The 24,591-nt window shown below is 59.5% G+C and overlaps 1 protein-coding gene and 15 non-coding genes across 51 annotated transcripts in view; all 16 read left to right on the top strand.

Moving 5' to 3' along the window:
* The window catches only part of LOC144382863 (uncharacterized), a 49,667-nt gene that overhangs the window by 2,701 nt on the left and 22,375 nt on the right, over window positions 1-24,591 (top strand). For 12 of the 36 annotated variants that reach the window (XR_013450325.1, XR_013450324.1, XR_013450335.1 and 9 more), the window contains 16 exons: window positions 2,790-2,834; window positions 3,966-4,081; window positions 4,464-4,508; window positions 5,920-6,045; window positions 6,427-6,471; window positions 7,592-7,713; window positions 9,247-9,372; window positions 10,081-10,628; window positions 11,756-11,885; window positions 12,207-12,304; window positions 13,469-13,595; window positions 13,922-14,019; window positions 15,139-15,264; window positions 19,004-19,096; window positions 20,168-20,296; window positions 20,631-20,729. Coding sequence is in view for 2 of the 36 variants with exons in the window: in XM_078078998.1 (XP_077935124.1) it covers window positions 14,013-14,019; window positions 15,139-15,264; window positions 19,004-19,096; window positions 20,168-20,296; window positions 20,631-20,729 (454 nt within the window). In the remaining 34 variants the exon portion in view is untranslated. The other 24 variants (XR_013450347.1, XR_013450349.1, XR_013450344.1 and 21 more) reach the window with 19 other exon arrangements.
* On the top strand, window positions 790-871 carry LOC118525559 (small nucleolar RNA SNORD115). Its single transcript, XR_004912217.1, has one exon. It is a non-coding gene; the product is annotated as a small nucleolar RNA SNORD115 (small nucleolar RNA).
* LOC118525565 (small nucleolar RNA SNORD115) lies at window positions 2,466-2,545 on the top strand. Its single transcript, XR_004912223.1, has one exon. It is a non-coding gene; the product is annotated as a small nucleolar RNA SNORD115 (small nucleolar RNA).
* Window positions 4,149-4,229, top strand: LOC118525558 (small nucleolar RNA SNORD115). Its single transcript, XR_004912216.1, has one exon. It is a non-coding gene; the product is annotated as a small nucleolar RNA SNORD115 (small nucleolar RNA).
* Window positions 6,101-6,181, top strand: LOC118525573 (small nucleolar RNA SNORD115). The gene has a single exon (XR_004912231.1). It is a non-coding gene; the product is annotated as a small nucleolar RNA SNORD115 (small nucleolar RNA).
* On the top strand, window positions 7,768-7,848 carry LOC118525568 (small nucleolar RNA SNORD115). Its single transcript, XR_004912226.1, has one exon. It is a non-coding gene; the product is annotated as a small nucleolar RNA SNORD115 (small nucleolar RNA).
* On the top strand, window positions 9,427-9,507 carry LOC118525549 (small nucleolar RNA SNORD115). The gene has a single exon (XR_004912207.1). It is a non-coding gene; the product is annotated as a small nucleolar RNA SNORD115 (small nucleolar RNA).
* LOC118525572 (small nucleolar RNA SNORD115) lies at window positions 10,261-10,340 on the top strand. Its single transcript, XR_004912230.1, has one exon. It is a non-coding gene; the product is annotated as a small nucleolar RNA SNORD115 (small nucleolar RNA).
* LOC118525584 (small nucleolar RNA SNORD115) lies at window positions 11,937-12,017 on the top strand. The gene has a single exon (XR_004912241.1). It is a non-coding gene; the product is annotated as a small nucleolar RNA SNORD115 (small nucleolar RNA).
* LOC118525548 (small nucleolar RNA SNORD115) lies at window positions 13,651-13,731 on the top strand. The gene has a single exon (XR_004912206.1). It is a non-coding gene; the product is annotated as a small nucleolar RNA SNORD115 (small nucleolar RNA).
* Window positions 15,319-15,398, top strand: LOC118525574 (small nucleolar RNA SNORD115). The gene has a single exon (XR_004912232.1). It is a non-coding gene; the product is annotated as a small nucleolar RNA SNORD115 (small nucleolar RNA).
* On the top strand, window positions 17,002-17,082 carry LOC118525551 (small nucleolar RNA SNORD115). The gene has a single exon (XR_004912209.1). It is a non-coding gene; the product is annotated as a small nucleolar RNA SNORD115 (small nucleolar RNA).
* Window positions 18,681-18,758, top strand: LOC118525570 (small nucleolar RNA SNORD115). The gene has a single exon (XR_004912228.1). It is a non-coding gene; the product is annotated as a small nucleolar RNA SNORD115 (small nucleolar RNA).
* LOC118525554 (small nucleolar RNA SNORD115) lies at window positions 20,346-20,426 on the top strand. Its single transcript, XR_004912212.1, has one exon. It is a non-coding gene; the product is annotated as a small nucleolar RNA SNORD115 (small nucleolar RNA).
* LOC118525542 (small nucleolar RNA SNORD115) lies at window positions 22,314-22,394 on the top strand. The gene has a single exon (XR_004912200.1). It is a non-coding gene; the product is annotated as a small nucleolar RNA SNORD115 (small nucleolar RNA).
* On the top strand, window positions 23,988-24,068 carry LOC118525545 (small nucleolar RNA SNORD115). Its single transcript, XR_004912203.1, has one exon. It is a non-coding gene; the product is annotated as a small nucleolar RNA SNORD115 (small nucleolar RNA).

A 24,591-nucleotide genomic window follows, 5' to 3' on the forward strand; every position in this document is an offset into this window, starting at 1 on the left:
CCTGGGTGCAACAGGCGATGGCCCTTTGCCTCACACAGTGGCCCTCTAGACCTGAGGAAGTGATCCTAGGAAGAGGCCCAGCAGATACAGGGAGAGGGCCCCCCTGCAAGGGGGGCAGTGGGCAGCATGACCTGGTTGCATGCATGCAGTTGGCCCTGTATCCATTCCTCTGCCCTGGGGACCCTGGGGCCGTGGCTCTCCATGTCCCCGAGGGCACCTGCCAGGCTCGGGGTACGACAGATGGCCAATACATGGGAGGGCGAGGGCCTGGACCTACCTACCAGGGCACGCACCCTTCATGACCGGCCCCACACCCACAGCTTGCTACCTCTCGGGAAGCATGTGTGCTGTGCCTTCTTCTGGGGGGCAGCATCAAAAAGGCTCATCTCCTTCAGGGACCACGCTCTCCATTTTTTTCAGGGTCCAGGTATGGGCATCTCTGCTCCTATAGCCTGCCCCTTCCTTAGAGTCACCCACTATGTGCCGGTCGGCCTAAAGCCTTGCCATGGGATGCCAAGCTTTCGGGACTGGCACTTCTTGGCTGCAGGGGCATGTGCCACGCAGCAGGGCGTTCTGACACTTGGCATACCCCTCTCTTCCCAGATCGGATCCCCAGACAAAGATTCCTCCCTGAGGGCCACATCTTGCTAGGCCCAGCCCCTGCAAGAGGCGCAAAGTCTCATGACTCCATCTATGCCCCACCCCGGGGCATCCCGCTCTACAGTAAGCACCCCAGAAAGCAGGTTCAGGGGACAGCATAACGCCCGCTGCGTCGTCACTGCCTTGCTTGGGTCAATGATGAGAACTCATATTGTCTCTGAAGAGAGATGATGACCTAAAAATCATGCTCAATAGGATTACGCTGAGGTCCAATGGAGGGTATCATGCCGGGGTCAACATCCCAAGGTTGCTTGGGGTCCAGGGGGAGTGCTGTAGTTTGGAGCTTGAGGTGACGGTTCCCTCGAAGTTCCCCACTGTGGCTGTGGTCTTTCTCTGGGCCTCCAAGTGCCCAAAGGTTCTCAGGCCTTCGACCTTCCCTGCTGACCCATTCCCCCTCCCAGGACACCTCCTGGGGAGCCATTGTTTAACACCTGGTTCCTCTTGTGTCTTTCAGTGGGTCGTGGTGGCCAGGGTCTCTGCATGGCCTCAAACATGGCAGGTGAGTGGAAGCCACTGGGCTTAGAGGGAAGGGGCAGATGCCATTGGGGTGGGTTCGGGTACCTGTCCCTGGATGGCGGCTGCATGGACATTGGACTGGGAGCCCTGGATGTCTGTAAAGGGTGGACTTCCCCCTTGACTGTCCACCCTTGGACCATCTCATGTGCAGAGGAAGGAAATGTTTGGGTGGGTCCCTGACAAGGACCGGAAAGTGTAAGGGCACCAGCGTCAGCCCACGTTCAGCTGAGGGCTCTTGCTGCTACATGGTGTGCCCCATGGGCCCATCCAGATGGTGGATGTGGGCCCCTTGAGCCACTGGCATCTGTCCACCTGGGCCCTGAGCTGTTCCTGAAGCACTGGTCCTTGGCAATTTGCCCCGGGCAGGAGAGCCCAGAGCTCCTGTCACATGCACTTGACTCCCAAGGAGCTTGGGCCCACTTGGGGCAGCTGGGGAGCTCCCCTCTTGATCCCTTGGGGCGCATAGACAGGAAGAGCCCACTGGGCCTAGGAGGGGAATCTCGAATCCCTAGGCGCAACAGGCGATGGCACTGGGCCTATGGTCGCAGCACTCTAGACCTGAGGGAGTGATCCCAGGAAGAGGCCAAACAGGTGCAAGGACAGGGTCCCCCTGCATGGCAGACAGTGGATGGCATGCCTTGGTTGCGTGGACATGATTACCCTGGCATCCATTCCACTGACCTTGGGGCCCTGGGGGCCATGGATCCCCATGTCCTCGAGGTCACTTGCCCAACTCCAGGTGCCAGAGATGGCCAATCTGTGGGAGGGCGAAGGCCTGGTCCTACCTACCAGGGAATGCACCCTTCACGACAGGCTCCCCGACCACAGTGTGCTACCTCTTGGGAAGCAGTGTGCCAGGCCTTCTGGGCAGCAGCATCGGCAAGGCTCAGCTCCCTCAGGGGCCACACTCTCCATTGTTTCAGGGTCCAGGTACGGGCATCTCTGCTCCTGTATCCTGTCCCTTCCTTTCGGTCCCCCAATGTGTGCTGGCAATTCTCACAACTTGCCATGTGGCACCAGGCTTTCCAGACTGGCAGCACTTGGCCACAGGGACAGGTGCCCCAGTGCAGGACATTTTGACAGCTGGCCTACCCCTCTCTCCCCAGATGCCATCCCCAGATGAAGACCCCGCCCTGAGGTCCAAGTCTTGCTAGGCCAAGCCCCAGCAAGAGGCCCAACATCTCGTGCCATCGCTCCCCTCCCAGGGCATCCCATTCTACAGTGAACACCCAGGGTAAGCCGGTTCAGGGGATGGGAGAGCACCTGCCTGCATTTCCATTGCCTTGCTTGGGTCAATGATGAGAACTCTTATGTCTTGAAGAGAGATGATGACCTGAAAATCATGCTCAAAAGGATTACACTGAGGCCCAGTGGAGGGGACCATCCCTGGGTCAGCATCCAGAAGATGCTCGCAGCCCTGGGGGAGAGCTGCTGTTTGGGGCTTATAGCGACTGTTCCCTCGAGGCTCCCCGCTGTGGCCGTGGTGTGACTGTGTGCCTCCAGGTGCCCAAAGGTGCTCAGGCCTTCTGCCTTGCCTGCTGACTCATTCCCCCTCCCAGGACGCCACCCAGGGAGCCATTGCTTAACAACCCTGGTCCCCTTGTGTCTTTCAGTGGGCCGTGGTGGCCAGGGTCTCCATGTGGCCTCAACCATGGCAGGTGAGTGGAAGCCACTGGGCTTGCAGGGAGACCACAGATGCCATCGGGGTTGGTTCGGGAGGCCTGTGTCTGGGAGGCAGCCCTATGGCCATCGGGCCGGGAGCCCTGGATGTCTGGAGAGGGTGGACTTACCCCTTAAAGGTCCCCCCTTGGGCCATCCCACATTCAGGGGTAGTGAAATGTTGGCCGGGTCCCTGACAAGGACCAGAAAGTGCAGGGATGCCACCGTCAGTCCACGTTCAGCTGAGGGCTTTTGCTGCTTCATGGTGTGCCCCATTTCCCATCCAGGAGGTGGACTTGGTCGGCATTTCCCATCCAGGCGGTGGACACTGGTGGCTGTCCCTCTTGGCCCTGGGGTGTTCTTGAAGCCTCAGCCCTTGGCAAGGTGCCCGGGGCAGGAGAGTCCAGAGCTCCTGTCACATGCAACCGACTCTCAAGGAGCTTGGTCTCCTTCAGGGCAGCTGGGGAGCACCCTCCTCGATCCCTTAGGCCGCTGAAGCAGGAAGGGCTTACCGGGCCTTGGAGGGGAATCTCAAGTCCCTGAGCAAAATAGGCGATGGCCCTGCGACTATCGTCGTGGCACTCTAGACCTGAGGGAGTGATCCAGAAGAGGCCCAGGTGCAGGGAGAGGGCTCTCTTGCATGGTGGGCAGTGGGCAGCATGCCTTGGTTGCATGCATGCGGTTGGCCTGGCATCCATTCCTCTGCCTTAAGGACCCTGGGGGCTGTGGTTCCCCATGTCCTCGAGGGCACCTGCCCAGCTCTGGGTGCAACAGATGGCCAATCCGTGGGAGGGCAGGGTCTGGCCCTCCCTACCAGGGTACTCACACTTCACAACGGTTCCAGCCCCCACAGCATGCTACCTCTCAGGAAGCCTGTGTGCTGGGCCTTCTTGGGGGCCAGCATCAGCAAGAATATGTTCCCTCAGGGGCCACACTCTCCATTGTTTCGGGGTTGAGGTATGGTCATCTCTGCTACTGTAGCCTGCCTTTTCCTTGGGGTCCCTGCCGTGTGCTGGCCAGCCTCAAGCCTTGCCATGCACTGCCACGGTTTCAGACTGTCAGCTCTTGGCCGCAGGGACAGTGCCCCGGTGCAGAATGTTTTGACAGTTGGCCTACCCCTCTCTCCCCAGATCCTGTCCCAGATGAAGATCCTAGTCTGAGGGTCAAGTCTTGCTAGGCCCTGCGCCTGCAAGGAGCCCAACGTCTCTTGCCCCCATCCGCGCTGATCCGGGGCGTCACGCTCTAAGTAAGCACCCCGGTACGCAGGTTCGGGGGATGGGGGAACACCTGCCCGCGTCACCACTGCCTTGCTTGGGTCAATGATGAGAACTCATATTGTCCCGAAGAGAGATGATGACCTAAGAATCATGCTTAATAGGATTACGCTGAGTCCCAGTGGAGGGGACCATTCCTGGATCAGCATCCCCAGGATGCTCAGGGCCCTGGGGAGTGCTACAGCTTGGGGTTTCAGCTGACCAATCCCTCGAGGCTCCCCCCTGTGGTTGTGGCCCCCTCCAGGGGCCCAAAGGGTTTAAGGCCTTCAGCCTTGCCTGGCCACTCATTCCCCCTCCCAGGACGCCTCCCGGGGCGCCATTGCTTGTCAACCCTGGTCTCTTTGTGTCTCTCAGCAGGCCATGCTGGCCAGGGTCTCAGCACAGCCTCAACCATGGCAGGTGAGTGGAAGCCCCTGGGCATGGAGGGAGGCTGCAGATGCCTTCGTGGTGGGTTCAGGAGGCCCATGTCTGGGAGGTGGCTGCATGGGAATCGGGCCAGGAGCCCTGGATGTCCAGAGACAGTGGACTTCTCCCTTGAAGGTCTGCCCTTGGGCCTTCCCATGTGCAGGGGAAGTTAAATGTTGTCAGGGTCCCAGACAAGGACTGAAAAGTGCAGGGATGTCGCTGTCAGTCCATGTTCAGCTGAGGGACCTTGCTGCTTCATGGTGTGCCCCATGGGACCATCCAGATGCTGGACATAGGCCCCTTTGGGCCACTGGTGGCTGTCCCCAATAGCCCTGGGCTGTTCCTGAAGCCCTCAACCTTGGTAAGGTGTCCCAGGCTAGAGAGCTCAGAGCTCCTTTCACATCCATCGATTCCCAAGGGACTTAGGCCCCCTTGGGGCAGCTGGGGAGTTCCCATCCCTGATCCCTTTGGCTGATGAGACAGGAAGAGCCCACCCGGCCTAGGAGGGGAATCTCGAGTCCCTGGGTGCAACAGGCTATAGCCCTGGGCCTATCACAGCGGCACTCTAGACCTGAGAGATTGATCTGAGGGAAGAGGCCCAGCAGGTGCAGGGAGATGTCCCCCTTGTACGGCGGGCAGTGGGCGGCATGCCTTGTTTGCATGCACATCTTGTTTGCCCAGCATCCATTTCTCTGCCTTGCGGGCCCTGGGGGCAGTGGCTCCCTATGTCCTCAAGAGCACCTGCCCAGCTCTGGGTGTCACAGGTGGCCAACAGTGGGAAGGCAAGGGCCTGGCCCTACCTACCAGGGCATACATACTGCACACTGGGCTGCATGCCCACTGCATGCTACCTCTCAGGAATCCGATGTGCCGAGCCTTCTCCTGGGGGCCAGCATCAGCAAGGCTTGGCTTCCTTGGGGGCCATGTTCTCCATTGTTTCCGGGTCCACGTATGGGCATCTCTGCTCCTGTAGCCACCCCTTCCTTGTGTCCCTCCGCCGTGTGCCGGGCGGCCTCACGTGTTGCCACGCATTGCCAGGATTCCGGGAGTGGACCCTCTGGGACGCAGGGGCAGGTACCCTGGAGCAGGGTGTTTTGAGAGCTGGCCTACCCCTCTCTCCCCAGATTGCATCCCCAGTTGAAGATTCAGCCTTGAGGGCCAAGTTTTGCTAGGCCCAGCACCAGCAAGAGGCCCAACATTTCATGCCCCACACCCCCACTGGGCATCCTGCTCTAGAGTAGGCACCCCTGAGGAGCAGTTTAGGGGATGGAGAGCACCCCCTCAGGTCGCCACTGCCTTCCTTGGGTTATGCGGCACCAGGCTTTCAGACTGGCAGCTTTTGGCCACTGAGGCAGGTGCCCCACAGCAGGACATTTTGACACTTAGCCTACGACTCTCTCCACAGATCCTGCCCTAGACCAACTTCCTGCCCTGAGTTTCAAGTCTTGCTAGGCCAAGCCCCAGCCGGAATCCTAATGTCTTGGGACCCCATCCCCCACAGGAGCATGCCACTCTGCAGTAAGCACCCTGGGTAAGCAGGTTCGGGGGGCAGGAGAGGGCTCGCCGGCATCGCCATTGCCTTGCTTGGGTCAATGATGAGAACTCATATTGTCTCGAAGAGAGATGATGACCTAAAAATCATGCTCAATAGGATTACGCTGAGGCCCAATGGAACGGACCATCTCAGAGTCAGCATCCTGAGGATGCTCAGGGCCCTCAGGGAGTGCTGCAGTTTGGGGCTTGAAGCGACCGATCCCTCAGGCCTCACCGCTTTGGCTGTGGCCTGACTGTGGGCCTCCAGGTGCACAAGAGGTGCTCGGGCCTTCAGCCTTGCCTGCTGACCCATCCCCCCTCCCAGGATGCCTTCCAGGGAGCCATTGCTTAGCAACCCTGGTCTCTTTGTGTCTTTCAGTGGGCCTTTGTGGCCAGGGTCTCAGTGTGGTCACAAACATGGCAGGTGAGTGGAGCCACTGGGCTTCGAGGGAGGCCATAGACGCCATCCAGAGTGGGTGCGGAAGGCCTGTGTCTGGGGGCGGCCACATGGGGGTTGGGTTGGGAAACCTGGATGGTCGGAGAGGGTGGATTTCCCCATTGAAGATTTGCCCTTGGGCCATCCCAGGTGCAGGGGAATCGAAAGATTGGCCGGGTCCCTGACATGGAGCAGAAAGTGCAGGGATGCCACTGTCAGCCAACGATTAGCTGAGGGACCTCGCTGCTTCACGGTGTGCCCCATGTGCCCATCCAGATGGTGGATATAGGCCCCTTGGGGCCACTGGAGGCTGTCTCCTCGGGCCTGGGGTGTTCATGAAGCCCCGGACCTTGGCATGTTGTCCTGGGCGGGAGAGCTCAGAACTCCTGTCGCATGCACCCAACTCCCAAGGAGCTTGGGCCCCCTCGGGGCAACTGAGGAGTTCCCCTCTCCAATTCCTTGGGCTGCAGAGACAGGAAGGGCCAACCTGGCCTAGGAGGGTAATCTTGAGTCCCTGGGCACAACAGGCGATGTCCTTGGGCCTATCATCATGTCACTCTATATCTGAGGGAGTGATCCCAACGATGAGGCCCAGCAGGTGCAGGGAGAGGGCTCCTATGCAGGGCGGGAATGGCGGCATGCCTGGTTGCGAGCACGCTGTTATCCCGGCATCCATTCCTCTGCCCTTGGGACCCTGAGGGCCATGGGTCCCCATGTCCCCGAGGGAACCAGCCCAACTCCGGGTGTCAGAGATGGCCAATCTATGGGAGGGCGAGGGCCTGACTGTACATACCAGGGCACCCACCCTTCATGCCTGGCCCAGAGTCCACAGCGTGCTACCTCTCTGGAAGGCTGTGTGCCGGGCCTTCTGGGGGGCAGCACAGCAAGGCTCGGCTCTCATGGGGACCACGCTCTCTGTTGTTTTGAGGTCAAGGTATCGGCATTTGCTCCTGTAGCTTGTCCCTTCCATGCAGTCCCATGCTGTATGCCGCCCAGCCTCACACCTTGCCATGTGGCACCAGGCTTTTCGGACTGGCAGCTCTTGGCTATAATGGCAGGTGCTGCAGAGCTGTGTGGTTTGAAACCTTGCCTACACCTCTCTCTCCAGATCCTGTTCCCAGATGAAGATCCTGCCCTGAGGGCCATTTCTTCCTAGGCCCAAGCACTATAAGACACTCAACGTCTCTTGCCCCCACCCCCCCAGGCATCTGCTCTACAGTAAGCACCCCAGTAAGCTGGTTCAGGGAGGGGTGAGTGTTTGTCTGCGTCGCCACTGCCTTCCTTGGGTCAATGATGAGAACTCTTAATGTCTCGAAGAGATATGATGACCTAAAAATCATCCTCAATAGGATTACGCTGAGCCCCAATGGAGGGAATCATGCCAGAGTCAGCATCCTGAGGATGCTTGGGGCCCTGGGAGAGTGCTGCAGATTAGGGCTTGAAGCAACTGTTCCCTCAAGGCTCCCCACTGTGACTATGAACTGACTGTGGGCCTCCAGGTGCCCATGAGTGGATCACGCCTTTGGCCTTCCCTGCCGACCCATTCTTCCTCCAAGGACGCCTCCTAAGAGCCATTGCTTTGCAACCCCGATTTCCTTGTGTCTTTCTCGGGCCATGGTGGCCACTGTCTCGGTGCAGCCACAACCATGGCAGGTGAGTGGAAGCCACTGCATTTGGAGGGAGGCCACAGATGTCATTGGGGTGGGTTGTGAGGCCCATGTCTAGGTGGCTGCCGCATAGGAATATGGCGGGGAGCCCTGTATTTCCAGAGAGGGTGGACTTCCCCCTTGAAGGTCTACCCTTGGGTCATCCCACATGCAAGGGCTGGTTCCCTTACAAGGAGTAGAAAGTGCAGGGACACCACTGTTACCCAGTTCAGCTGAGGGATCTTGCTGCTTCAAGGTGTGCCCCATGGGCCCATCCAGATGGTAGACGTGGGCCCCTTGGGACCACTGGCAGCTGTCCCCCTCAGCCCTCAACTGTTCCTGTAGCCCCGGCACATGGCAAGGTGCCCTGGGCAGAAGAGCCCAGAGTTCTTGTCACACGCATCCAACTGCCAAGAAGCTTGAGTCCCCTTGGGGCAGCTGGGAACTCCCCTCCTTGATCCCTTGTGCTGCTGAGACAGCAAGGGCCCACCGGGACTAGGAGGGGAATCTCAAGTCCCTGGGCACAACAGGCGATGGCCCTGGGACTCTTGCGCTGACACTCTAGACCTGATGGATTTATCCAGGGGAATAGGCTCAGCAGATGCAGGGAGAGGCCCCCTACTTGGGCAGCAGGCGGTGCACTACATGCCTTGGTTGCGTGCATGTGTTTGGCCCAGCATTTATTCCTCTACCCTGGGGACCCTGGGGGCCATGGCTCCCTGTGTCTTCGAGGGCAGCTGCCAGGCTCGGGGTGCAACAGATGGCCAATACGTGGGAGGGCAAGGGCCTAGACCTACCTACCAGGGCACACACCCTTCACGACGGCCCTGCACCCACAGCGTGCTACCTCTCAGGAAGCGTGTGTGCCATGCCTTCTTCTGGGGGGCAGCATCAACAAGGCTTGGCTCCTTCGGGGGCCGAGCTCTCCTTTTTTTGGGGCCCAGGTATGGGCATCTCGGCTCCGTAGCCTGCCCCTTTTTTGCAGTTCCCACCATATGTTGGAGGGCCTCACGCCTTGCCCTGCAGCACCAGGATTTCAGGACTGGCAGCTCTTGGCCGTAGCAGTAGGTGCCCCAGAGAATGGCGTTTTGACACCAGGCCTATCCTCTCTCCCCAGATCACGTACCCATACGAGGATCCTGCCCTGAGGGCCAAATCTTCCTAGGCCCAGCCCTGGCAACTGACCCAACGTCTCCTGCCCTGACACCTTCCAGGGTAATCTGCTCTACAGTAAGCTCCCCCGGTAAGTGGATTCGGTGACAGGAGAGTGCACACCCACATCGCTACTGCCTTGCTTGGGTCCATGATGAGAACTTATATTGTCTCAAAGAGAGATGATGACCTAAAAATCATGCTCAATAGGATTACGCTGAGGCCCATTGGCAGGGTCCATCCCGAGGTCAGCATCCCGAGGATGCTCGGGGCCCTGGGGGAGCACTGCAGTTTGGGGCATGAGGAGACCGATCCCTTGGGGGTCCCCGCTGTGGCTATGGTCTGACTATGGGCCTCCAGGTGCCCAAAGGTGCTCAGGCCTTTGGCCTTGCCTGCCGACTAATTCCCCCCACCAGGTCGCCTCCCAGGGAGCCATTGCTTAGCCATTTGGGACTCCTTGTGTCTTTCCATGGGCCATGGTGGCCAGGGTCACTGTTCGACCAGCCCCGCGCCCACAGCATGCTACCTCTCAAGAAGCATGTGTGCCGTGCCTTCTTCTGGGGGGCAGCATCAACAAGGCTCGGTCCTTAAGGGACCAAGCTCTCCGTTTTTTGGGGGTCCAGGTGTGGGCATCTCTGCTCCTATAGCCTGCCCCTTCCTTGTGGTCAATTGCTGTGTTCTGGCTGGCCTAAAACCTTGCCATGCGGTGCCAGGCTTTTGGGACTGGCACTTCGTGGCTGCAGGGGCAGATGCCACACAGCAGGGCATTCTGACACCTGGCCTACCCCTCTCTCCCCAGATCATGACCCTAGATGAAGATTCTGCCCTGAGGGTGAAGTCTTGCTAGGCCCAGCCCCTGCAAGAGGCTCAAAGTCTCATGACTCTGTTGCCCACCGGGGTATCCGGCTCTACACTAAGCACCCAAGAAAGCAGGTTCGGGGGATGCATTGCACCCTCCTGCGTCATCACTACCTTGCTTGGGTCAATGATGAGAACTCATACTGTCTCGAAGAGAGATGATGACTTAAAATCGTGCTCAGTAGGATTACGCTGCGGCCCATTTGTAGGGTCCATCCTGAGGTCAGCATCTCGAGGATGCTCGGGGCCCTGGGGGAATGCTGCAGTTTGGGGTTTGAGGTGACCAATCCCTCGGGTGTCCCCGCTGTGGCTATGGTCTGACTGTGGGCCTCCAGGTACCCAAAGGTGCTCAGGCCTTCGGCCTTGCCTGCTGACTCATTCCCCCTACGAGGACACCTAGCAGGGATCCATTGTTGGCAATCCTGGACTCTTTGTGTCTTTCCACAGGCTGTGGTGGCCAGGGTCACAGTTCGGCCTCAACCATGGCAGGTAATTGGAAGCCACTGGGCTTGAAGGGAGGCTGAGATGCCATAGGGGTAGGTTTGGGAGGCTTGTATCTGGGCAGCAGCCACATGGGCTCGGGCTGATAGCCCTGGATATAAGGAGAGGGTGGACTTACCTCTTGACAGTCCGCCCTTGGGCCATCCCACCTGCAAGGGAAAGGAAAGTTTGGCTGTGTCCCTGACAAGGACCTTAACGTGCAGGGACACCGCCCTCAGCCCACGTTTAGGTGAGGGTTCGTGCTGCTCACGTTGTGACACATTCGCCTGTCCAGATGGTGGACCTGGGCCCCTTGGGCCACTGGCGGCTGTCCCCCTCAGCCCTGGGCTATTCCTGAAGCCCCGGCCATTGCCAAGGTGACCCGGGTGGGACAGCCCAGAGCTTCTGTCCCACACACCTACTCCAAGGAGCTTGGGCCTCCTTGGACCAGCTGGGAAGCTCTCCTCCCTGATCCCTTGGGCTGTCAAGACAGAAAGGACCCACCAGGCCAAGGAGGGGAATCTTGAGTTCCTGGATGCAACAGGAGATGGCCCTGGGCCTCTCGCAGCGGCACTCTAGACCTGAGGTAGTGATTCTGGGAAAAGGCCCAGCAGGTGTAGGGAGAGGGCCTCCTGCAAGGGGGTCAGTGGGTGGCATGACCTGGTTGCATGCATGCGGTTGGCACAGTATCCATTCCTCTGCCCTGGGAACCCTGGGGGCCGTGCCTCCCCATGTCTTCGAGAGCACCTGCCAGGCTCGGGGTGCAACAGATGGCCGGCCAATCCATGGGAAGGCGAGGGCCTGGACCTACCTACCAGTGCATGCACCCTTCACGACCAGCCTCATGCCCACAGTGTGCTACCTCTCGAGAACCGTGTGTGCTGTGCCTTCTTCTGGGGGGCAGCATCAAAAAGGCTCAGGTTCTTCAGGGGCCAAGCTCTCCGTTTTTTTAGTGTCCAGGTATGGGCATCTCTGCTCCGATAGCCTGCCCGTTCCTTGTGGTCACCCGCTGTGTGCCAGCCTGCCTAAAGCCTTGCCACGTCATGCCAGGCTTTCGGGACTGGCACTTCGTGGCTGCAGGGGCAGGTGCCACGCAGCAGGGCGTTCTGACACCTGGCCTACCCCTCTCTCCCCAGATCACATCAGCAGACGAAGATTCTGCCCTGAGGGCGAAGTCTTGCTAGGCCCAGCCCCTGCAAGAGGCTGAAAGTCTCGTGACTCTGTTGCACACCAGGGCATCCCGCTCTACACTAAGCACCCCAGAAAGTAGGTTCAGGGGACGTCATAGCACCCGCCTTCGTCATCACTGCCTTGCTTGGGTCAATGATGAGAACTCATATTGTCTCGAAGAGAGATGATGACTTAAAAATCATGCTCAATAGGATTATGCTGAGGCCCAATAGAGAAGACCATGCCAGGGTTAAATTCCCAAGGTTGCTTCGGGTCCTGGGGAATGCTGTAGTTTTGGGCTTGAAGCGACGGATCCCTTGAAGATCCCTGCTGTGGTGGTGGCCTTACTGTGGACCTCCATGTGCCCAAAGGGACTCAGGCATTTGACCTTCCCTGCTGACCCATTATCCCTCCCAGGACACCTCCCGTGGAGCCATTGCTTAGCACCTGGTTCTCCTTGTGTCATTCAGTGGGCCATGGTGGCCAGGGTCTCTGCACGGCCTCAAACATGGCAGGTGAGTGGAAGCCACTGGGCTTGGAGGGAAGCGGCAGATGCCATAGGGGTGGGTTCGGGTGGCCCGTGTCTGGGTGGCGGCGCTATGGACATCAGACCGGAGGCCCTGGATGTCTGTAGTGGGGAAGTCCACCCTTGGACTATCTCATGTGCAGAGGAAGGAAAAGTTTGCGTGGGTCCCTGACAAGGACTGGAAATTGTAAGGGTGCCAACGACAGCCCACATTCAGCTGAGGGCTCTTCCTGCTTCACGGTGTGCCCCATGGGCCCATGCAGATGGTGGATGTGGGGGTCTTGGGCCACTGGCGTCTGTCCACCTCGGCCCTGAGCTATTCCTGAAGCCCCATCCATTGCCAAGGTGACCCGGGTGGGACAACCCAGAGCTGTTCCTGAAGCACTGGCCCTTGGCAAGTTGCTCTGGGCAGGAGAGCCAAGAGCTCCTGTCACATGCACTCGACTCCGAAGGAGCTTGGGCCCACTCGGGGCCGCTGGGTGGCTCCCCTACTGATTCCTTGGGCTGTGGAGTCAGGACGAGCCCACTGGGCCTAGGAGGGGAATCTCAAATCCCTAGGCACAACAGGCGATGGCACTGGGCCTATGGTCGCAGCACTCTAGACCTGAGGGAGTGATCCCAGGAAGAGGCCAAACAGGTGCAGGGACAGGGTCCCCCTTCACGGCGGACAGTGGGAGGCATGCCTGGTTGCGTGGACATAATTAACCTGGCATCCATTCCTCTGACCTTGGGGCCCTGAGGGCCGTGGTTCCCCATGTCCTCAAGGTCACTTGCCCAACTCCGGGTGTTACAGATGGCCAATCCCTGGGAGGGCTTGGGCCTGGTCCTACCCACGAGGGAACGCACCCTTCACGCCCAGCCCCCCACCAACAGTGTGCTACCTCTCGGGAAGCCTGTGTGCAGTGCTTTCTCCTGGTCGGCAGTATTAGCAAGCCTCGGCTCCCTCGGGGGCCACACTTTCCGTTGTTTCGGGGTCAGGTATGGGCATCTCTGTTCCTGTAGCCTGCCCCTTCCTTGCGGTCCCCTGATGTGTGCTCACAATTCTCACAACTTGCCACGCAGCACCAGGCTTTCAAGACTGGCAGCTCTTGGCCGCAGGGACAGGTGACCTGGGGAAGGACATTTTGACACTGCTCTACCCCTCTCTCCCCAGATGCTGTCCCCAGATTAAGATCCCGCCCTGAAGTGCAAGTCTTGCTAGGCTAAGCCCTGCAAGAGGCCCAACATCTCGTGCCATCACCCCCCTCCCAGGGCATCCCGTTCTACAGTAAACACCCAGGGTAAGCCGGTTTGGGAGACGGGAGAGCATCCACCTGCGTAGCCAATGCCTTGCTTGGGTCAATGATAAGAACTCATACTGTCTTGAAGAGAGATGATGACCTAAAATTCATGCTCAATAGGATTACGCTGAGGCCCAATGGAGGGAATCACGCCAGGGTCAGCATCCCGAGGATGCTTGGGGCCCTGGGAGAGTGCTGCAGATTGGGGCTTGAAGCAACCGTTCCCTCAACGCTCCCCACTGTGGCTATGAACTAACTGTGGGCCTTCAGGTGCCCACGAGTAGATCAAGCCTTCAGACTTGCCTGCCAACCCATTCTTCCTCCAGGACGCCTCCTGAAGAGCCATTGCTTTGCAACCCTGATTTCCTTGTGTCTTTCTCGGGCCTTGGTGGCCATTGTCTTGGCGCAGCCACAACCATGGCAGGTGAGTGGAAGCCACTGCACTTGGAGGAAGGCCGCAGATGTCGTTGGGGTGGGTCATGAGGTCCGTGTCTAGGTGGCTGCCGCATGGGAATATGGCTGGGAGCCCTGTATGTCTGGAGAGGATGGACTTCCCCTTGAAGGTCTGCCCTTGGGCCATCCAACATGCAGGGGAAACGAAAGATGGGCCGGGTCCCTTACAAGGACCAGAAAGCGTAGGGATGCTGCCGTCACCCAGTTCAGCTGAAGGATCTTGCTGCTTCAAGGTGTGCCCATGGGCCCATCCAGATGGTGGATGTGGGCCCCTGGGGACCACTGGCAGCTGACCCCTCAGCCCTCAACCGTTCCTGCAGCCCCAGCACTTGGCAAGGTGCCCTGGGTAGAAGAGCCCTCCAGAGTTCCTGTCACATGTACCCAACTCCCAAGGAGCTTGGGTCCCCTCGGGGCAGCTGGGAGCTCCCCTCCCCGATCCCTTGGGCTGCCGAGAGCAAGAGCCCTCCGGGTCTAGGAGGGGAATCTCAAGTCCCTCGGCACAAAAGGCGATGGCCCTGGGGCTCTCGCCCTGACACTCCAGACTTAATGGAGTTATCCAGGGGAAGAGGCTCAGCAGGTGCAGGGAGAGGCACCCCATTCCCAGCGGGCAGTGGCTGCATGCCTTGGTTGCGTGCATGTGCTTGGCCAGGCATCCATTCCTATACCCTGGGGACCCTGGGGGCCATGGCTTCCCGTGTCCTCAAGGACACCTGTCCTCGAGGGTGTCACAGATGGCCAATCCGTGGGAGGGTGAGGCCTCGGCCCTACCTACCAGGACAGGCTCCCTGCACGCCAAGCTTTGCTCCCACACACTGCTACCTCTCAGGTAACCTGTGTGCCGGCCTTCTCCTGGGGGGCAGCCTCAGAAAGCCTCCACTCCCTCGGGGGCCATGCTCTCCATTGTTTCGGGGTCCAGGTATGGGCATCTCGGTTCCTGTAGCCTGCCCCTTTCATGCAGTTCCCACCATATGCCAGTGGGCCTCATGCCTTGCCATGCAGCACCAGGATTTCGGGACTGGCAGCTCTTGGCCGCAGGGGTAGGTGCCCCGCAGAATGGCGTTTTGACACCAGGCCTACACTCTCTCCACAGATCACGTACCCAGACAAAGATCCTGCCCTGAGGGCCAAATCTTCCTAGGCCCACCCCTGGCAACTGGCCCAACATCTCCTGCCCAGGCACCCTCCAGGGTAATCCACTCTACAGTAAGCTCCCCTGGTAAGCGGATTCGGGGGACAAGGGAGTGCCCCCCGCGTTGCTACTGCCTTCCTTGGGTCATGATGAGAACTCATATTGACTCGAAGAGAGATGATGGCCTAAAAATCATGCTCAGTAGGATTATGCTGAGGCCCATTGGAAGGGTCCATCCCGAGGTCAGCATCCCGAGGATGCTCGGGGCCCTGGGGGAGCGCTGCAGTTTGGGGCTTGAGGTGACTGATCCCTCAGGGGTCCCTGGTGTGGCTATATTCTGACTGTGGGCCTCCTGGTGCCCAAAGGTGCTTAGGCCTTTGGCCTTGCCTGCCGACTCATTCCCCCTACCAGGACGCCTCCCAAGAGCCATTGCTCAGCAATCCTGGACTCCTTGTGTCTTTCTGCGGGCCATGGTGGCCAGGGTCTCAGTTCGGCCTCAACCATGGCAGGTGATTTGAAGCCCTGGGATTGGAGGGAAGCCAAGACACCATGGGTGGGTTAGGAAGGCTGGTATCTGGGTGGCCGACGTATGGGCTTCGGGCTGGTAGCCCTGGATATAAGAGAGGGTGGACTTACCTCTTGAAGTTCCACCATTGGGCCATCCCACCTTCAAGGAAAGGGAAAATTTGGCTGTGTTCCTGACAAGGACCTTAACGTGCAGGGAGACTGCCATCAGCCCACGTTCAGCTGAGGGCTCGTGCTGCTTCACGTTGTGATGCATTGGCCTGTCCAGATAGTGGACCTGGGCCCCTTGGGCCACTGGCGGCTGTCCCCCTCAGCCCTGGGCTGTTCTTGAAGCCCCGGCCATTGCCAAGATGACTCGGGTGGGACAGCCCAGAGCTTCTGTCCCACGCACCTAATTCCAAGGAGCTTGGGCCTCCTCGGACCAGCTGGGGAGTTCTCCTCCCTGATCCCTTGGGCTGTCAAGACAGAAAGGGCCCACCAGGCCAAAGAGGGGAATCTTGAGTTCCTGGGTGCAACAGGCGATGGCCCTGGGGCTCTCGCAGCAGCTCCCTAGCCCTGAGGTAGTGATCCCGGGAAGAGGCCCAGTAGGTGCAAGGAGAGGGCTCCCCTGCAAGGGGAGCAATGGCGTCATGACCTGGTTGCATGCATGCGGTTGGCCCAATATCCATTCCTCTGCCCTGGGGATGCTGGGGGCCATGGTTCCCCATGTCTTCGAGGGCACCTGCCAGGCTCGGGGTGCGACAGATGGCCAATCCGTGGGAGGGCGAGGGTCTGGACCTAACTACTTACCAGGGCACGTACCCTTCACGACCGGACCCGTGCCCACAGCGTGCTACCTCTTGGGAAGCGTGCGTGCCGTGCCTTCTTCTGGGGGGCAGCATCAAAAAGGCTCAGCTCCTTCAGGGGCCAACCTCTCCGTTTTTTCGGTGTCCAGGTATGGGCATCTCTGATCCTATAGCCTGCCCCTTCCTTGTGGTTACCCGCTGTGTGCCGGCTGGCCTAAAGCCTTGCCACACAGCACTAGGCTTTCGGGACTGGCACTTCGTGGCTGTAGGGGCAGGTGCCACGCAGCAGGGCGTTCTGACACCTTGCCTACCCCTCTCTCCCCAGATCATGTCCCCAGACGAAGATTCCGCCCTGAGGGCCATGTCTTGCTTGGCCCAGCCCCTGCAAGAGGCCCAAAGTCTCGTGACTCTGTCCCTGCTCCCCCCACCGGGGCATCCTGCTCTACAGTAAGCACCCCTGAAATCAGGTTCGGGGGACGCCCTAATGCCCGCCTTCGTCATCACTGCCTTGCTTGGGTCAATGATGAGAACTCATATTGTCTCGAAGAGAGATGATGACTTAAAAATCATGCTCAATAGGATTACGCTGAGGCCCAAAGGAGGGGACCATGCCGGGGTCAACATCTGAAGGTTGCTTGTGGTCCTGGGGGAGTGCTATAGTTTGGGGCTTGAGGCGATGGATCCCCCGAGTTCCCTGCTGAGGCTGTGGCATTTCGATGAGCCTCCAAGTGCCCAAAGGGCCTCAGGACTTCGAACTTCCCTGCTAACCCTATCTGCCTCCCAGGACAGATCCTGGGGAGCCATTGCTTAGCACCTGGTTCTCCTTGTGTCTTTCAGTGGACCTTGGTGGCCAGGGTCTCCATACGGCCTCAAACATGGCAGGTGAGTGGAAGCCACTGGGATTGGAGGGAAGCAGCAGACGCCATTGGGGTGGGGTCAGGTGGCCCGTGTCTGGGTGGCTGCACTTGGACATCGGACTGGGAGCCCTGGATACCTGTAGCAGGTGGATTTCCCCCTTGAAAGTCCGCCCTTCTACCATCTCACGTGCAGGGTAAGCAAGGGTTTGCGTGGGTCCCTGACAAGGATCGGAAAGTGTAAGGTCACCAATGTCAGCCCACGTTCAGCTGAGGGCTCTTGCTGCATCATGGTGTGCCTCATGGGCCCATCCAGATGGTGGACGTGGGCCCCTTGGGCCACTGGCATCTGTCCACCTCGGCCCTGAGCTATTCCTGAAGTGCTGGCCCTTGGCAAGTTCCCCTGGGCAGGAGAGCCAAGAGCTCCTGTCACATGCACTCGACTCCCAAGGAGCTTGGGCCCAATTGGAGAAGCTGGGGAGCTCCCCTCCCAATCCCTTGGGGCACATAGACAGGAAGAACCCCCTGGGCCTAGGAGGGGATTCTTGAATCCCTAGGCGCCACAGGCGTTGGCCCTGGGCCTATGGTCACAGCACTCTAGACCTGAGGAAGTGATCCCCGGAAGAGGCCAAACAGGTGCAGGGACAGGGTCCCCCTGCACAGCGGACAGTGGGCAGCATGCCTTGGTTGCATGGACGTGATTACCCTGACATCCATTCCTCTGACCTTGGGGCCCCCGGGGGCTGTGACTCCCCGTGTCCTCGAGGTCACTTGCCCAACTGCGGGTGTCACAGATGGCCAGTCCCTAGGAGCGCGAGGGCCTGGTCCTACCTACAAGACAACGCACCCTTCACACTTGGCCCCTTGCCCACAGTATGCTACCTCTCGGGATGCCTGTGTGCCAGGCCTTCTCCTGGGTGGCAGCATCAGCAAGGCTCGGTTCCCTTAGGGACTACATTCTCCATTGTTTCGGGGTCCAGGTATGGACATCTCTGCTCCTGTATCCTGCCCCTTCCTTTCGGTCCCCCAATGTGTGCTGGCAATCCTCACGACTTGCCACGCGGCACCAGGCTTTCAGGACTGGCAGCTCTTGGCCACAGGGACAGGTGCCCCAGTGCAGGACATTTTGACAGCTGGCCACCCCTCTCTCCCCAGATGCCATCCCCGAGATGAAGATCCCTCCCTGAGGTCCAAGTCTTGCTAGGCCAAGCCCTGGCAAGGGGCCCAACATCTCGTGCCATCGCCCCCTTCCCGGGGCATCCCATTCTACAGAAAGCACCCTGGGTAAGCCAGTTTGGGGGATGGGAGAGTGCCCCCCTGCATCACCATTGCCTTGCTTGGGTCAATGATAACTCAATTTGTCCCGAAGAGAGATGATGACCTAAAAATCATGCTCAAAAGGATTACACTGAGGCCCAGTGGAGGGGACCATCCCCGGGTCAGCATCCAGAAGATTCTCAGGGCCCTGGGGGAGAGCTGCTGTTTGGGGCTTGAAGCAACCAATCCCTTCAGGCTCCCCGCTGTGGCTGTGGTCTGACTGTGGGCCTCCAGGTGCCAAAGAGGTGCTCAGGCCTTCTGCCTTGCCTGCCGACTCATTCCCCCTCCCAGGACGCCTCCCAGGGAGCCATTGCTTAAGAACCCTGGTCCCCTTGTGTCTTTCAGTGGGCCGTGGTGGCCAGGGTCTCCATGTGGATTCAACCATGGCAGGTGAATGGAAGCCACTGGCCTTGGAGGAAGGCCGCAGATGCCATCCAGGTGGGTTCGGGAGGTCCGTGTCTGGGAGGTGGCTACACGGGCGTCGTGCCGGGAGCCCTAGATGTCCGGATAGGGTAGATTTCCCCATTGAAGGTCCTCCCTTGGACCATCGCACGTGCAGGGGAAGTGAAAGGTTGGCGGGGTGCTTGACAAGGACTGGAAAGTGCAAGGACACCACCGTCAGTCCATGTTCAGCTGAGGGCTCCTGTTGCTTCATTTTGTGTCCCATGGACCTGTACAAATGGTGGACTTTGGCCCCTTGGGGCCACTGGCGGCTCTTCCCCTCAGCCCTGGGGTGTTCCTGAAGCCCTGGCCCTTGGCAATGTGCCCTGGGCAGGAGAGCCCAGAGCTCTTGTCACATGCAACCGACTCTCAAAGAGCTTGGGCCCCCTCAGGGCAGCTGAGGAGCACCGTCCCTGATCCCTTAGCCTGAAGCAGGAAGGGCTTACCGGAACTTGAAGGGGAATCTCGAGTCCCTGGGCACAACAGGCAATGGCCCTGGGCCTATTGTGGTGGCACTCTAGACCTGAGGGAGTGATCCAGAAGAGGCCCTGCAGGTGCAGGGAGAGGGCTCTCTTGCACGGCAGGCAGTGGGCGGCATGCCTTGGTTGCATGCATGTGGGTGGCCCGGCATCCATTCATCTGCCTTAAGGACCCCGAAGGCTGTGGCTCCCCTTGTCCTCAAGGGCACCTGCCCAGTTCCAGGTGCCACAAATGGCCAATACGTGGGAGAACGAGGGCCTGGCCCTACCTACCAGGGCACTCACCCTTCATGCCCGGTCCTGTGCCCACAGCTTGCTACCTCTCAGGAAGCCTGTGTGCTGGGCCTTCTTGGGGGGCAGCATCAGCAAGAATCGGCTCCCTCAGGGACCACACTCTCCATTGTTTTGGGGTCCAGGTATGGCCACCTCTGCTCCTGTAGCCTGCCCCTTCCTCGCAGTCCCCCGCATGTGCCAGCCTGGCTCAAGTTTTCCACACACTGCCATGGTTTTGGACTGTCAGCTTACGGCCACAGGGACAGGTGCCCTGGTGTAGGACGTTTTGACACCCGGCTTACCCCTCTCTCCCCAGATCCCGTCCCAGATAAAGATCTCACTCTGACGGCCAAGTCCTGCTTGGCCCTGCCCCTGCAAGGAGCCCAACGTCTCTTGCCCCCACCCCCCCTCAACCGGGATGTCCAACTCTACAGTAAGCACCCCGGTAAGCAGGTTCGGGGGGTGGGAGAACACCTGTCACCATTGTCTTCCTTGGGTCAATGATGAGAACTCATATTGTCTTGAAGAGAGATGATCACCTAAAAATCATGCTTAATAGGATTACGCTGAGTCCCAGTGGAGGGGACCATTCTGGGATCAGTATCCCCAGGATGCTCAGGGCCCTGGGGAGTGCTGTAGCTTGGGGCTTGAGGCGACTGATCCCTCGAGGCTCCCCCCTGTGGCTGTGGCCCCCTCCAGGGGCCCAAAGGGGTTAAGGCCTTTGGATTCCTGAGAGTCCCTGGGCACAACAGGCAATGGCCACTCATTCCCCCTCCCAGGACGCCTCCCAGGGAGCCATTGCTTGTCAACCCTGGTCTCTTTGTGTCTCTCAGCGGGCCATGCTGGCCAGGGTCTCAGCACATCCTCAACAATGACAGGTGAGTGGAAGCCCCTGGACATTGAGGGAGGCTGCAGATGCCTTTGTGGTGGGTTCGGGAGGCCCATGTCTGGGAGGCGGCCGCATGGGAATTGGGCCAGGAGCCCTGGATGTCCGCAGAGTGTGGACATTTCCCTTGAAGGTCTGCCCTTGGGCCATCCCACATGCAGGGGAAGTTAAATGTTGTCAGGGTCCCGGACAAGGACTGGAAAGTGCAGGGACGTCGCTGTCAGCCAATGATCAGCTGAGGGACCTCGCTACTTCACGGTGTGCCCCATGGGACCATCCAGATGGTGGATGTGAGCCTCTTTGGGCCACTGGTGACTGTCCCCAATGGTCCTGCACTGTTCCTGATGCCCTCGCCCTTGGTAAGGTGTCCTGGGCTGGAGAGCTCAGAGCTCCTTTCGCATACATCAACTCCCAAGGGACTTGAGCCCCCTTGGGGCAGCTGGGGAGTTCCCATCCCCGATCCCTTTGGCCGATGAGACAGGAAGGGCACACCAGGCCTAGGAGGGGAATCTTGAGTCCCTGTGTGCAACAGGTGATAGCCCTGGGCCTATCACAGCGGCACTCTAGACCTGAGAGATTGATATGAGGGAAGAGGCCCAGCAGGTACAGGGAGATGCCCCCTTGTACGGCAGGCATTGGGCGGCATGCCTTGTTTGCATGCACATCTTGTTTGCCCAGCATCCATTCCTCTGCCTTGCGGGCCCTGGGGGCAGTGGCTCCCCATGTCCTCAAGAGCACCTGCCCAGCTCCGGGTGCCACAGATGGCCAATGGTGGGAGGGCAAGGGCCTCCCCTACCTACCAGGGCATGCACACTGCACACTGGGCTGCATGCCCACAGTGTTCTACCTCTCAGGAATCCAATGTGCCAAGCCTTCTCCTGGGGGCCAGCATCAGCAAGGCTTGGCTCCCTTGGGGGCCATGTTCTCCATTGTTTCCGGGTCCATGTATGGGCATCTCTGCTCCTGTAGCCACCCCTTCCTTGTGTTCCTCCGCCGTGTGCCAGGCAGCCTCATGTGTTGCCACGCGTCGCCAGGGTTCCGGGAGTGGACCCTCTTGGACGCAGGGGCAGGTACCATGGAGCAGGGCGTTTTGAGGGCCAGCCTACTCCTCTCTCCCCAGATTGTGTCCCCAGTTGAAGATCCCGCCCTGAGGGCCAAGTCTTGCTAGGCCCAGCGCCCGCAAGAAGCCCAACATTTCATGTCCCCGCACCACCGCGTGGCAACCTGCTCTACAGTAGGCACCCCTGATGAGCAGTTTGGGGGACGGAGAGCGCCCGCTCGGGTGGGCTTCCTTGGGTTACATGGCACCAGGCTTTCGGAACTGGGAGCTTTTGGCCACTGAGGCGGGTGCCCCACAGCAGGACATTTTGACACTTAGCCTACGACTCTCTCCACAGATCCTGCCCCAGACCAAGTTCCTGCCCTGAGTTCAAGTCTTGCTAGGCCAAGCTGCGGCCGGAATCCCAACTCTTGGGTCCTCATCACCCACCGGAGCATGCCACTCTGCAGTAAGCACCCCGGGTAAGCAGGTTCGGGGGGCAGGAGAGGGCTCGCCGGCATCACCATTGCCTTGCTTGGGTCAATGATGAGAACTCATATTGTCTCAAAGAGAGATGATGACCTAAAAATCATGCTCAATAGGATTACGCTGAGGCCCAGTGGAAGGGACCATCTCAGAGTCAGCATCCTGAGGATGCTCAGGGCCCTCGGGGAGCACTGCAGTTTGGGGCTTGAAGCGACCGATCCCTCAGGCCTCACTGCTTTGGCTGTGGCCTGACTGTGGGCCTCCAGGTGCACAAGAGGTGGTCGGGCCTTCAGCCTTGCCTGCCGACCCATCCCCCCTTCCAGGATGCCTTCCAGGGAGCCATTGCTAGGCAACCCTGGTCTCTTTGTGTCTTTCAGCAGACCTTCGTGGCCAGGGTCTCAGTGTGGTCACAAACATGGCAGGTGAGTGGAGCCACTGGGCTTCGAGGGAGGCCATAGATGCCATTTGGAGTGGGTTCGGGTGGCCTGTGTCTGGGTGGCGGCCACATGGGGGTCTGGTTGGGAAACCTGGATGGTCGGAGAGGGTGGATTTCCCCATTGAAGGTCCGACCTTGGGTCATCCCAGGTGGAGGGGAATTGAAAGATTGGCCGGGTCTCTGACATGGACCAGAAAGTGCAGGGACACCGCTGTCAGCCACTGATCAGCTGAGAGACCTTGCTGCTTCACGGTGTGCCCCATGTGCCCATCCAGATGGTGGATATGGGCCCCTAGGGGCCACTGGGGGCTGTCTCCTTGGACCTGGGGTATTCATGAAGCCCCAGACCTTGGCAAGTTGCCCTGGGCCAGAGAGGTCAGAGTTCCTGTCGCATGCACCCGACTCCCATGGAGCTGGGGCCCCTCGGGGCAACTGAGGAGTTCCCCTCTCCAATCCCTTGGGCCGCTGAGACAGGAAGGGGCACCTGGCCTAGGAGGGTAATCTTGAGTCCCTGGGCACAACAGGAAATGTCCTTGGGCCTATCATCGCGGCACTCTAGATCTGAGGGAGTGATCCCAGTGATGAGGCCCAACAGGTGCAGGGAGGGGGCTCCCGTGCACAGTGGGAATGGGTGGCATGCCTGGTTAGGAGCACGCTGTTATCCCGGCATCCATTCCTCTGCCCTTGGGACCCTGAGGGCCATGGGTTCCCATGTCCCCGAGGGAACCAGCCCAACTCTGGGTGTCAGAGATGGCCAATCTGTAGGAGGGCGAGGGCCTGACTGTACATACCAGGGCACCCACCCTTCATGCCTGGCCCAGAGTCCACAGCGTGCTACCTCTCTGGAAGGCTGTGTGCCGGGCCTTCTGGGGGGCAGCACAGCAAGGCTCAGTGCTCATGGGGGCCACGCTCTCTGTTGTTTTGTGGTCAAGGTATGGGCATTTCTGCTCCTGTAGTTTGCCCCTTCCATGTGGTCCCCTGCCGTATGCTGGCCGGCCTCACACCTTGCCACGCGGCCGCAGGCTTTACGCACTGGCCACTCTTGGCTACAATGGCAGGTGCTGCGGAGCAGTGCATTTTGACACCTCGCCTACCCCTCTCTCCCCAGCTCGTGTCCCCAGACGAAGATCCCACCCTGAGGTCCAAGTCTTGCTAGGCTCAGACACTGCAAGATGCCCAACGTCTCATGCCCCCACCCCGCCCCCGGGCATCCCTCTCTACAGTAAGCAACCCCAGTAAGCTGGTTCGGGGGAGGGGTGAGTGCCTGTCTCGTCGCCACTGCCTTCCTTGGGTCAATGATGAGAACTCATAATGTCTCGAAGAGAGATGATGACCAAAAAATCATGCTCAATAGGATTACGCTGAGGCCCAAGGGAGGGGATCATGCTGGGGTCAGCATCCCGAAGATGCTTGGGGCCCTGGGTGAGCACTTCAGATTGGGGCTTGAGGCAACTGTTCTCTCAAGGCTCCCCACTGTGGCTATGAACTGACTGTGGGCCTCCAGGTGACCACGAGTGGATCAAGCCTTCGGCCTTGCCTGCCAACCCATTCTTCCTCCAAGGATGCCTCCTGAAGAGCCATTGCTTTGCAACCCCGATTTCCTTGTGTCTTTCTCGGGCCTTGGTGGCCATTGTCTCGGCACAGCCACAACCATGGCAGGTGAGTGGAAGCTACTGCACTTGGAGGGAGGCCACAGATGTCATTGGGGTGGGTTGTGAGGCCCGTGTCTAGGAGGCTGCCGCATGGGAATATGGCTGGGAGCCCTGGATGTCCAGAGAGGGTGGACTTCCCCTTGAAGGTCCACCGTTGGGCATGTGAAAGATGGGCCGGGTCCCTTAGGAGGACTAGAAAGTGCAGGGGCGCTGCCGTCACCCAGTTCAGTTGAGGGATCTT

This window comes from Halichoerus grypus, chromosome 8 (assembly GCF_964656455.1).
Source record: "Halichoerus grypus chromosome 8, mHalGry1.hap1.1, whole genome shotgun sequence".
Taxonomy (NCBI): Eukaryota; Metazoa; Chordata; class Mammalia; order Carnivora; family Phocidae; genus Halichoerus; species Halichoerus grypus.